The 13,378-nt window shown below is 37.3% G+C and overlaps 1 protein-coding gene across 1 annotated transcript in view; it reads right to left on the bottom strand.

Annotated features, from left to right (window-relative positions):
- The window catches only part of znf609b (zinc finger protein 609b), a gene marked incomplete at its 5' end in the record, with an annotated part of 57,751 nt that extends 47,775 nt beyond the window's left edge, over positions 1–9,976 (bottom strand). The window contains one exon of the mRNA XM_079254276.1: positions 9,224–9,976. Coding sequence (XP_079110402.1) covers positions 9,224–9,976 — 753 coding nt within the window. The remainder of the gene's footprint in view (positions 1–9,223) is intronic.
- Between the last annotated feature and the right edge of the window lie 3,402 nt (positions 9,977–13,378).

Raw genomic sequence — 13,378 nt, 5'->3', positions numbered from 1 at the left:
TATCCATTCATAACACTGTTCAACCCTCCCTTCCGCCCTCCCTCCCTCCTCTTCTAATCTCAGGCAGCTCTTTGCCCCTTCCCCTCCCCTTCATCTTACCCCTCGTATGCCCTCTTTCTCCCTTCTCACCACAGCCGAACCTTTACAAAGATTTTTAAAAACCTGTTTGCACACTGCAAACTGGATCTGAATTGGTTCACGGTTTATTATTAGACCGTGGTAAAACCGCACACCCACCACAATTTAAAATAGAAAAACAGATCTAAACCTACAACATCGAGTTAGTGCTGAGAAAGTTCTGATATTTGCCTTCCTCTTTCTTCGCTTGTTTTTTCCTCCTTATTTTGGTTCGCTTCCTCTCTGTTCTCTCCCCAGCTCTCTTGCTACTCACGCATTAAGAGGCGAAATGAGGCACGTTGGAAATTTGCAGGCTGACAATGGAAGACAGCTGCTCTTGCTACATAAGTCTTTCATGAGCTGAATTAGTTGTACAAGCCTTAGCTCCCTTCCCCCACACATGCCTGCCTCCTAGCAAGCGGATCCAGACAGAGTACAGCTCACCTCCTGGAAAGCTTAGCCCAGAGAAAGACAGCGAGGAAAAGACAAAGCGTGACAAGGGCTTTTGTTTGACAGATCTGTGATTGCTTTTTGAAAAAGTAGTTCAATATATTTTGTTTTCCTGTAACAAATCTTTGTGTTTATCCTAGGTGAGGCTTTGAGGCTGTACCTGATGGTCATTACAGTCTTCTTTGTTACTTTTCTACAGAATATGCACGTATGGAAGCTCAATACAATTATGCTAATTAAATAATAAAGTCAAAATACACAATAAAATAGCACAAATTTAATTTATAACCACTGTGAAAACCAAGATTACACCTGGATTAGTTGAGAGGAAACTGTCAGATATGATCAAAACAACTGAAGACAAGAGCTCAATGCAAACCTTTCCTTAGGGTGAATAAGGCCATTCACTGAGCCTTTTATGGGAATTGTAGCAATAAAAGTCCCAAGGTCATTACTGAAATCAAATGGTGTGGATGAATAAAAGAAAAATGTTTCATGAAATAAATAGAAAAATAAATTGATACCAGGAGAGAACTGTTGGCATTGCAATCAAGAATAATAGCACATCACAGAATGGGGTACGCAGAAGATGATCCCATCAGACGGAGCAATCAAGGAGCAATGCCCCTCTAATGATGAAAGGGAAAATCTTTCAATGACTTGAATGAGCTTGAAAAGAGTGTGAGCTGACAGCTCCTTAGCAAGAACTAAAACCTAAGAGTGCCAGTTCTATTGCAAGTTAACAATGCATGGCTGATGTTAGCAATTTTGCTGTTTGATTGCTGCTGTGTTTTGCCGTTCCAGGATATCACATATGCTTGACATTACCACGACAGCCGTCATGAGTTTACAAGCAGTTTGGGAGGTTTAAGATTTGATCTGTAAACCTCTCCCATTACAAAATAATCTAAGCCAAATATGAACACAGAGCAAAGTCCTGAACCACAACTGTCCTCTAAAAATCAGTCGCGCTGAATCTGGTTTAAACTGTCTGTAAACTCCTGTAGTCTGAGTCCAGCTTGAGTTTGTATTTGGAAGAAGGAAATCTAAATGACAAAATAAAACCAATATCAATAAATAGATAAATAAATAAAAAATCCTTAAGGTTGAGAAACTGCCAGTGAAGCTCCGATTGCAAAATTTGATATGTAAACTGCTTCAGAACGGTTGCACACTTTCCAAATACGACTCGTTCTGAGTTTCTAAACTGTACTGAAAGATTGGTTACTTTATACTCAGTACAATGAAGTCTAACAACTGACCAAAAAAGCCAAAAATTTCAGTGGCATGGCACAAATCCGGCTGGATAGTCAAAACTACAGCCAGTGCTCACAACCAGGAAGACCTGATACAAGAGACAAGATAACCAGTGTAGATTATAATTTTGCATCTGAATTCTGGGTTAATTTTGGTAAATCAATGGTGTTTATTGCAAATGACAGGAGAAAAAGCTACTTTGTATGTTTGAAGGCAGCTTCAGATTAAATAGTTAAACTGTAAATTAAGGCTGTGACAATATGCTTTTTTCCCCAATTCATTTCGAATCCCATTTTTTGGGCGCCAATTTGATTTAATTTGCGATTCTCACAATTTTTAGATATTGCAGATTTTTGTAGACAAAAAAAACCCAACAATGTACAAAACCTTTTTTTTGCTAGTAATTTTCCTTGATTTTAGTTTGGGGAAAAAACACCATAGCCAGACCCTCATTCTGCTGCTATAATGCCCAAAAAGACCGGTAAAAAGCTAAATAAAAACATAAAAATTGACAAAAATGGATATTCTTTGAAAATAAGTTTTTTTTTCTTTAACAATCGATTTTAAAATTGTGAAGCAAAAAATCATGATATTCAATTTTTTTTTTTTAACATCAATTTTCCCACCCCTATTGTAAATTATTCTTTATATCAATAGCTTATGGAACAATGTTACCTTGATGCAGTTTTACTTAAGGAAAAAAACGCATCAAAAGGGTAGGTTTGGAGGAGTGCTTTTGATTAACACTGATTCCAGAGGTAGTTTTCATGTGCACCGGCATGTCTCTAAAGGGATAGGGCACAGTGAACCTGGAAAATGTGTGGTATGCACGATATGAGTCATACTCTGTTGCCATAAGAGCTTTCCCAGGAAACAGATTAAAGTATATCAAAACACAACCAGTACTGGGTCACACTACTCCAAATATACACACAAAACATTCACCCCCTACGCCAGTTTTAACATGTAATAAAGATACTTCAATATTATCATTATGTACTCAGCAGCAGGAGAAATTAATTGGTGTCAAATATTTTCTTCAGGTTATGGCGAGGGGGAATGCTTTCTATTGGTAACAACAAAGAAATCACAGCAGTAATGAATGTGAATAATTCAATACTAGACAATGTACAATCAAGTGTTCTGGGGCCCTGAACTCTAATCAGATGAGGAATGTTGTGAACAACTCCAACGGATTATAATTTAAAACACCCAGTCGTTCACAAAACATGATACTGGATGTTAAAATTACATCACTTAAATGTTATTGCATCTGCCTATATCTTAAGGTATTTTCATAATCTAGCATGATATTCTTTCAAGTTCCTGTCATTAGGCAATATATTGAAAATAAAGGTTAAAATTGTGCTAGAAAAAAATCAGTTAATAAGCTTTGTGTGAAATACTTTCCAGGTCAGGGAGGGTTTTCATCATGTATTGATAAAAAGGTGCACTGCGACTAGAAAAAGACGGAATTTAAATACCTTCAGGCTATAAAGAGCCACATTATTACAGCTCTGAATGATTCCTTCACTGAGGTCTTAAGTATAGGGTAGATGAGGAAAGATAAGTCCATTAAAGTGTAAAACTTTACTCTTCTGCAGTTGCGTTGGCCATCCTCACAACCATTTAAACCAGGAAGTGCAGCTCAGCTCCATCAACTCAAGCCAGTTGTACATTTATTGAAGGTTGTAATCTTTTTCCTTTATACTACTAAACAATCTGAAATTAAAGCATGATTACTCTGATTTTTACTGCTTTCTTGCTCTAAAAAGTTCTCTATTTTATTTTGAGCTATGTGAGCTACCATGACATGTTTAACACTGGTTATTTTAAAAACTACAAGAAAACATCACACGAATCTGCCTTGGACACAGCTTCTATATATATATATATATATATATATATATATAGCTCTGTAACAGAAATGTCTACGCAGTGCATTATGGGATGGCACGGATATAATTTCAGGCTGACAATCATAAAGCAAGAAAAGTTGCCCTATGCCCTGTATTTTATTACTCTCATGCCACATTTTTACTCCTGCAGTAACACTGATACTAGCTTAAATTAGCTTCAGTGCTAATACAACACTAAGATGATTTAACCTTTAATACTCACTAGAACTAAAATGTATGAAGCACTATTTTAACAATTTTGGGATCCTGAAGAACCTAAAGTTTGTACAGCTGACATCTGATATCAACTATCTTGTCTTCAGTATATCGAACACTTACTTCAAATTCTGCTTCTACTAAAGGAAACCACAAAAAGAGCACCTAGCTTTTCACCTAAATGTTCTTCATGTTGGCTGTGTGAAGGGAAATTTGATTCAATCAGTGATGATGATGAGCTTTCAACGGATGATATTTGAGTGGGTCCAAGGATCTTTCTTAAAAAAAAAAAATAAAAAAAAATTCTTTCTATACCTTATAATTTTGTATTTATTAAATTCTAGTCTTAAACTCCCTTGAGTTTAGCACTATGATAATACCTCAATGAGGTACTTTTGGTAGGCTAATCAGTCAGGGATGTGTGCAGAGGAAGCAGTAAATACAGATACCATAGTCAGTGGATTTTATCTTCTTTGTTGGCAATTGCATGTTAAAAGCAGCATGTATGCACCGACGCATACATGCACACATACAATCAGAGCAAAACAAAATTAGTATTTTTAAAAGTACTTTTTCATTCAGCTCTTCAGCAAACCTACGAGTGATGTCATGAGGGCTCTGTCCACCTTTTAGAAACAGTCCATGGTTGTAACTAGCTAGTTTATTTTGGTAGCGGCTGAACTAGCATGTTGCAATGTTGTATTCCTTCTCGTGTTCACATCTAAGACTGGCAGATGTTTCTAGTGATTGTGAATGTAAACACGAGTTGCTGTTCGAAATGTATAATTTTTCATGGGAAAAATGCATCCATGGGACACATCAATAGGGAGTTTTTTGTTTTTTTTGGTTTTGTTTTTGTTTTAAAAAATGAAATCGCAATATGGCGTCTCACAGCCAACGCTTATCTACTGACAGCATCTTCAAAGTCTGTGATGAAATATTGATCTGCTAACAACAACACAAAAGTTTCTTTATACTTGCCGGTATTTTAGCCTTAAAACAAAGATTAAAAGTCAGACATTTTAAATTCGTAGGAGTTACAAATTGTTTTAATTAAGCATCAACTCTGTTAACTTGTTTGTGTAAAGGTAATGCTTCACTTTGAAGAGAGCTTGTAAGTTAGTTTCTTCTCTTCCACAACCTTTACAATCCCTGGCATGACTTAAAAGAAACAAATTGTAACATTGTAACAACAGTCAGGCAAAGGCAAAGAGAAAGAACTAAAGCTAGCTCTCATGACACCCCCCCCTCCCGACTCCCTGAGGTGGACATCAGCGACAATGCAGAGCGGCAGCAGTGCTCTTTCATTCAAGTCTAGTCTTTCCTTTTCTCTTCCCTCTTTTGAAAGTAACACAGCCAATGTAATTTTCCATGAGCGCTGCTCCATTTATCAAGGCCAGTGGCAGATCGAGGAAGCTGACGAATGCCTCACTCCTTTAGATTTGTATAATGAGAGGTGGGAGAGTGAGACACACTCAGAGGTGGTTAGCACTTGTACGAAGGAAGTAGAAATGATTTATTCAGCATCTGAGAGCCAATGCTTTGGGCAGCTTTAACTTAGGACACAGACAATGTACCCATGGCTATTACACCATTACCATGGAGAACAAGATTGCTGGTGAGACATGTACTGATTAATGTTTGGATTATACAATCCTTGTTCACTAGAATTAACAGACTATTTGCAATGATGCTGAAACTACTTTTTTTCCCTCAATCATTGTAAGTATCGATAATTTAATCAATACACAATAAGCTATATAATAAAGTTGCACACTATTCCATAAAAGTCATTCATTAAGGAGGCCATGAAATGGTCAAATAAAACAAACCCAAGATGCATGCGTCATTTGGAGTGTAATTTTCCAATCTCAAGCCATTTAACATGGAGGTATGTTGTTGTGGTTCATTTACAATCCAAGTAGACTTGCAATAACAAAAAAAACTTAACACAATTAAAAACTGATATGCAAGAGTATCTGCTGGGAATGTGTTTACACAGTCTAATGACTAGTCAGTCAAGCGACTAACTGACTAAACATGGAGTTTCTGTTTTCCAGTTTGTTATAAAATCTAACATTTTCAGTGCCAGATGGTGACTGATCATTTAGTAGGTTGAAATATAAAAAATGGGATCAGTTACAATTGTTGTAGCTAACAGACATTAAACGCCCTGAATTGGCTCTCTCCAGAAGAAAAATTGAGTATTGGGTAAGCTTACAAGTTAACACAATGCTAGCCAAGTGCTCACAGTACCAATTGTGTGGATACAGTCTGCAACAGAGATCTGTAAAATCTTTTCTCTTTCCATTTTTTTTTTTAACAATCAAGTTCATCAGTGATGAAGACTTGATCATTTAATCGGGCTAAGTATAAAAGAAAAAATAATTTCCTCCCCCTCTTCATTTTTATTTTCAAATTGATATTTTAAAAAGCTGCAACTTTTCAGGTAAAAACTAATCCTACTAACCAAGGCCTGTTTGATTTTTTTGGTTCCGGATGTTGAGAGGGAGTGAAGATAACATCACTGGAGTTGACAACAAGTCTATATGTCACCAGAAGCCTAATAAACCATAATAAATAACTGTTATCCCATGTAAACAAGTAATAGACAGATACAAATAAAAACTTTAGTGATTTGCTGTCAATTTCTTGCCAAGGGTTAAAAAAAACAAACCAACAACTGCAGTTCACTAAAATCAATTAATCTATCAGATAATCTGCAGTCAACATTGCATGTTCCACACTAGCCAAACAGTGCTGGATTCAATGTCATTACAGCATAGATGGTTGCATTCATAGTTATTATTGGGTTATTATGGGGTTATTATTGTGCTACAAGTAATATGACAACATTAATGTGTATATCCCCTTACCTAATGCTTATTCACCTGGTCATTTCAGAGCTCTGGTCTATGCAACAATTAAACAAACAAAAAGGGGGAAAAAAAACAAGATGCCTACGGCAAAAAGCTTTTTTCTCTCAGCATGACTTAAGATAGGAGTGTTGTTCTCTTTAAAATATGACTTATTTTATGCCACAAGAAAACTATATTTTCAGAGCACAAATTATTAACAATGACCAACAATTGGCTGCTGTGGATTAAATGTGATATGATGCACAAATTCCTTATGTCCAATTAGAAAAGAGCAGCTATTAAAGCATGACCTTTATCTGTGAATTTTATACCAACAAAAAATGCTGTTGAAAATAGCAACATTATAAATCAAATCCGTCATGTGAGTAGTAATCGGTATTGGCTGATCTAGCTTCCAATTATTGGGAAATGACCCTGAAAATCCTGATTGGACCATCCCCATGTTTGACAAATGACCTGAAAACACTAACAGCTTAGCTCTCGTGTAACTGCTGATGTATCTTAAGTAGATTTTACCTTGAAGGCACAAAAATGCAGAGCTGAGCCAGCTCTAATATTTAAATACTATAATAGATGCAGATTGTTTGCCTGTTGAAATAACAATTAGAAAGACATTTCTATTCATTTTATGTGCTCAAAACTGAAAATACTATCATCACATCATGTGTATGAGGAGTTAATTACCAGCCTTATTTGTTTCAGCAGTAGATTTTATTCCATTATTATTGCTGCACTTGACTCTGCCCTGTTTCTGTGCCCTGTATGGTGACACATTCTTGTTTGTTAATGTTGAAGCAAGCGTAACAAACTGACTTACAAAAGAAAAGTGCTCCTTGACACATTTTCTTTACACACCTTAATTTACTGGAGTACTGATCTAAAAAGAAAAACTCTCCTTTAAGCTAGAAATTATTAATACAGCATCCTAATAGGGATACATTTAAGGGATACATAGCCATTTAAAAGCAGTTCTGACCTCTTGTCCTTTATTCATTGTTGCCTGTCAACGCAGTTTTCCCTCAAAAGTCTTTTCATTCTAAATACATTATGATGACAAAGACTTTCTATGAAATTCCTTTCATAGCAGTCAGCCCAAGGAGGCTCTGCAGCTTGTGTTCATGACTGGGTGTCCTGGATTTAAGGAATCAAACAGGCTTCCTCACAACCCATCCCCCACACCACTTTCAGAGCAGCAGGAAAAACGACGAAGGCGTGCTGTGCACCAGCTCCCTCCCCCACACACTACTCCGCCAGGCATTGCTGGGGCTTGTGGGATTAAGAATGGAACACGATGACAGACAAAAACAGTCCTCAGCACCTCCCTGCTCTGCTGTCTTTTATACTGCAAGAGCATGAAAAGGCTGCTATGAGGCATACAATAGACACAGTGATAGATAAACTGAGTGAACAAGATAAGTGTGGGTGAATACATGGATCTTTATATTATTCTTGTACCACAATGTCAGCATTGAAAGTGTTAAAAAAAAAAAAAAAAAAAAAAAAAAAAAAAAGGTGGACTATAATTTGACATTTGCTTCACTTCACAGGCATAGTGCTCTGTATCAGTATATAGCTGACAACGTTGATATATTCAAGTCATAATGCTTTTCTGGTTAATGTGAATTAATAACATGTTTACAAATAACTGCAAAAATTATCTTCACTAATTCTTAAAGTGACAATTATTAAAATACAAGAGGGAAATTGTGCATCCGTGTAAAAATGAATAAAATTTCCTTTGTCAAGAAGAGAAAAGAGCACTGCCACTCTGTGGGCTATTTCCTGTAGCTGGTCTCAGCATTGGGCTTGTCAAGGGTGCCCTTATTCATTGTATGGTAATAAAAGAGAAAACAGCAGTAGGTCTTTTTTATGCATCACATGTCAGATTGCTTTAGGGGATGCAGTGCATCTCTATGCCTGCAGTAGGCAACAGGCTGTCACAAGCACAATGTCAAGAAGCCTAAAGCATTAGGTCAGACTATATTAAATTAAAATCGATGAAAGCCATTTCTGTTTCCAAGACACATCTCAAAGGCTTCTGGAAGAGAAACTGGTGACTTAGACAAGCATGTCTTGTTGCTAATAAATATTTCAAAACCTGTTGTTCCTAGCAAAATCTTCAGGGCACAATACCAGACAATATGGCATGATAGTTAGCATAATTATTCATGATTGTAGATGAGTTTGTTTTCTTTTTTTTTTCTTTTTCTTTTTTTTTTTTTTAATCAATTAAAATGAATGTGTTTAAAGATGTAAATGGTTTTGACCTGATCTATTTAACCAACTGGCTCTGAAAAAAAGGTGAGTCAATATATTTCTTCATAAAAAAAAAAAAAGTAATTAATGGAACATGAGATTAAACAAACTCATCCAACATTAAAAGAGAATTAAAGAAAAAATACGTACCTTCTCATTTTTGACCTTCTTTAACGTCTTGCACTCATTACCATTTTCCACCTCCTCTGGCTCGGCTTTCGTGGTCAATGCCGATACTATCCCAACAGATTCAAGTGCAATATTCCCCATTTGATTGGCATCTGCCAAGTCTGCTGATTGTGTGTTCTCAAAGGATGCATTACGGCTATTCCCCAAAGCAACTTGGGCTTGAGATACATCCTTCTCTGTGACACCAATTGCCACAACTGGGGCGCCATCTGTTTTGTCTTTCTTATTTTTCCCACTAGCCCCTTCTTTCTCCTTTTTACCACTGAGAACACCTCTGGAGGCTTTGCCCCCTTTTTCCATGTTCTTCCCAGAGGTGGAATTGTTGCTAGCAGCTACTGCACTTGCTGCTGCGCCTGTTGGCTCCCCTTGAGTCCGTCCTGTAGTTTCTTTTTTACCCACATCTCCAGCTGAAGCTTTGCTACTATTGTCTTTAGAGTTCTTACTGCGCTTGTATTTGGATTTGCTCTCTTTGCCTTGAGAGCCAGACACTGGACTAACAAACCTTATGTTGTCAGGCAATGCTGCCACTGCACTGGGTGGTGCCGCCATGCCGTCCTTGGTGCCAGACATCTCAAGTTTGTCCTTCTCTAAGTCAGCGTCAAGGTCAATAATCAGATTTCCAACACCGATATCCCACTCATCCCCGCTGTCGTAAGTGTCCACCGCATTAGAGTCCACACCTTTCCCGCCTGCAGTGCCACCACTTAGGGACATTTTAGTGCCAACGGCCCAGGATTGCCTCAGTGAGGTCCGACACCCTCTCAGACGGTTGGGACTCAAGGGCAAGGGTTAGAGAATCTTCACGGTCTACTCGTTCCTGTCCCATTTAACCACATTTTGCCCTAGAAAGAAATCAGAAAACAGGTTCATTAATCCAACATTTTAGCCACAGAATAAAAGCATTATATCTCCTACATCACAGAACATAAATACAGCATTTCATTGTAGGCATCATAAAAAAAAGAAAAAGAAGAAGAATCTTTTGATCGTAAGCCAGTAATTCTCAGATGATCACTGTGAAAACCACTATGGTAATGCCCACTGGTGTGACAGCACTGCTCCAAAACCCTCTCTTCATAATCACTTCCCACAGTTGTCATGGCAACCTTGGGAAATGTAGCCTAAATCCTGCTTTGACAGCCAAGGTGGCCCCACTGTTCTGAATGACTGGCTCTCTTTTCACGAGGCACTGCTGATAGTGTCACTGCTGATAAATAAGGAGAAGCTGGTCTTACAAACCCCCACATGCTTTATGGAGTTGTGCCTTTTCAACTCCACAGCAACAACCGTAATCTTGCATTAACAGAGGGGCTTAAAAACATGAACCAATGTGTCTTAAGAGAAAACCAGGTGGATGTGTTTGCTGACAAAGAATAATACAAAAGGTCATCATAAAAAGGTTTTATTCTTTAGCAAAATCATTTAAATATTCTTGTAGCAAGTCCAGCTTCATCTGATTTTAGACATACAGCGGATCAGGGAGGATAGAGAACAATAAAAAAAACATCTTGTTAATCCCGGTCTTCAAAGTGGCGCATTAGTATGGGTTTAGAGTACTGAAGAGCCTTTTTGTTTTATCTAAATATTTGTCACTTTCTTTGTAAAATATTTAGTGATTGGTTGCAAAAAGCTGCATTAAAGCATAAGCTAAATATGAATATTAGTCCGCATGTTTAACAGGTCTAAAAATCCTTAATGGTTGTTTGCATATGAGCTTTATGCTGCATTAAAATGATCCTGGGGATTTTCTTTTGTTTTTAATGCCAACACACTGAGGTCTCAATGAGTAACAGATGCATTGCTAAAATTCAGACTGCGGCAGTAGTACTATTACTGCTCATCAGTATTTTTCTATTACATTTTTGTTTGTCAATTTGGAATAAACACCTTGTGAAGGGAAAACTGTTTTGCTTCTTAAAATGTTGTAAATGTAAAAAAACAAAGCTCCAGTTTACGAATCATCAAGCATTAATAAAGCCTATCTAGAAAGGGACTTATTGCTTTTGACAGAAATGACACAGCCTGAGATAATCCCCCAAACGATGTGCTCATTCTCTTATCTGTTCTGGAAAAAGATATCAGTTTCACCTTATGGACATTTTTATTCGGAAAATGAACGGCTCGCAGCAGTTTGTGACCAGTCAATTTAACCTCACTGAAGTTGGAAATCAGATTATGTCAAATGGCAGCAGCCATGGACGGGAGGGTAAATGGATGAACATCTTACAGTACAGTCATCTGGGAGCTCTCTAAATGTATGTAAACAATGAGCACGTACATTAAGAGCTGTCATCTACCTCTGAAGTGAAGAACATGAAGGATAAGTAGCCCAAGTACAACAAAATGCAGCTACAGTGAGAGTGACAAAGATAAATACAGCTGGTGATTGGCGTGCATTTCTAGTGATTTTCTTGGTGCTGCAGTCATGATTCATAAAAGCCAGGAAGCAGAGATTCAAAGATCCTTTCGGCAAAATTAGTTATGTGCACTTTTAGTTAGAATTAATCAATGATCATCATGGTGTGCTTGATATGTTTCGAGTGTTTCATCTTAAATAAAATCAAATTTGCTCATATCTACATTTAAAATACTTTATGTCAAAAATTCAAACATTATTTGACAAGCCAATTAAAGCACTGTTGCAAAACAAAAACAAAACAAAAAAAAACTGAATTTTTACAATAATAATCATATCTTACTTTTCTGACCCGTTATTAAGTGTTAAAATTATCATCTGTAAACACATAAATCCAACACTGTAAAGGGTCATTAAATCAAAGAAACATGTATTTTAGTTATATCTGCCACCACATACAAAAACTTCTTCCTTAACATTGATGGGCTTACATGGGTGTAGCATAGAGTTTGCATATATTTGCATTGTTTGAGTTCTTAAAACATTTCAGTTAATTTCAACACGAAAAGCTAAATAAATGATTTACACAATAGTGTTATATCAACAGCAGTATCTAGTATTACCTTTGTAAAACTCATTCTTTGAAACAATCATTCCTTCTTCCATGACTGAATTATTAGTCTAAACGGGCAAGTAGATAACAGATTGCAAAAAGCTCATTACATGTTTTGCATCACTCCCTCCATGTGACCGAGGTAAAACTATTAAACAATCATTTCAGCTTATTCCTCACAGATGGTTCCATCAAGGAACAACAGTCAGCGACAGGTTTTAGAGGGCGGAGAGATGCAGCTGTCCCTGTAGGACTGGGTAAACAGTTGTGAGGTCTAATTTGTCCAACACCTTCACAAAGGAGAGGTTGTAACTCCATCGGCAGTTGACCCACTGTACTGCCCTTAGCTATGCAATGCAAGCCTCTTTTGAAAAAGGGTCCAACAAGGATATGTCCCAGTGAGAGCCCCATTGAGCGAAAGGCATGCAGGCTGTGCAACTCCCAGAGTGCTTGTCCTTTTTTCACAGGTCTTGTTTCACTCTGCTATCTATTAGAGGCCATGTAGAGGTGACTCTGCCTTGACATTGCAGAATAAAATCCAGGGGGGAAGGCCATTTGTGGCTGATTTGGAATGGCGCACAACCGAATTAGATATAGTGTAATGTAGTTTTCTAGATGTGACTGCATGGAGCACCATCTGTGCATAAAACAGAACTTAGACTATGACGTGTGTCTATAAACACGGTTCTGAGACTGAGTCTTTTCAGGCACAAACCGCAAAGAAGGGCTCATTTTCCATTTCAGCTCGCTGTTTAAATATGACAGAGTCGTATATCCAGATGGGCCAAGGAGGAGATGTGGAAAATAACACTAGAAATAATGTTAAGAACATAAAGTGACTCTGGCTGTTAACTGACCATTCTTTTAAGGGCTGAAATGCAAACAATCTTTCAAAAACAGCATGAAATTCTCAAAATTTACAGTTTTTTTTTTCTTTCATTTCCTAAAGCACACATAACAGCTTGTGATGGATAACATATGTTTCAAATCAGTGTGTAGAGCAGCTAATTATTGTTTAACTTGAACAGATAGAAAAATAACTCCTCGGCTCAGGCATAAATGAAATATGCTCTCAAATTAGGCATGTGTCGACATGAAGATCTCACAGCGTGATTAACTTGGCCAGGAGGCTTAGCATATGCAACTA

Source organism: Telmatherina bonti (genome assembly GCF_933228915.1).
Source record: "Telmatherina bonti genome assembly, chromosome: 1".
Classification (NCBI taxonomy): domain Eukaryota; kingdom Metazoa; phylum Chordata; class Actinopteri; order Atheriniformes; family Telmatherinidae; genus Telmatherina; species Telmatherina bonti.
The sequence above is the reverse complement of the archived record's forward strand: the minus strand, read 5'-3'. Positions and strand labels throughout refer to the sequence as shown.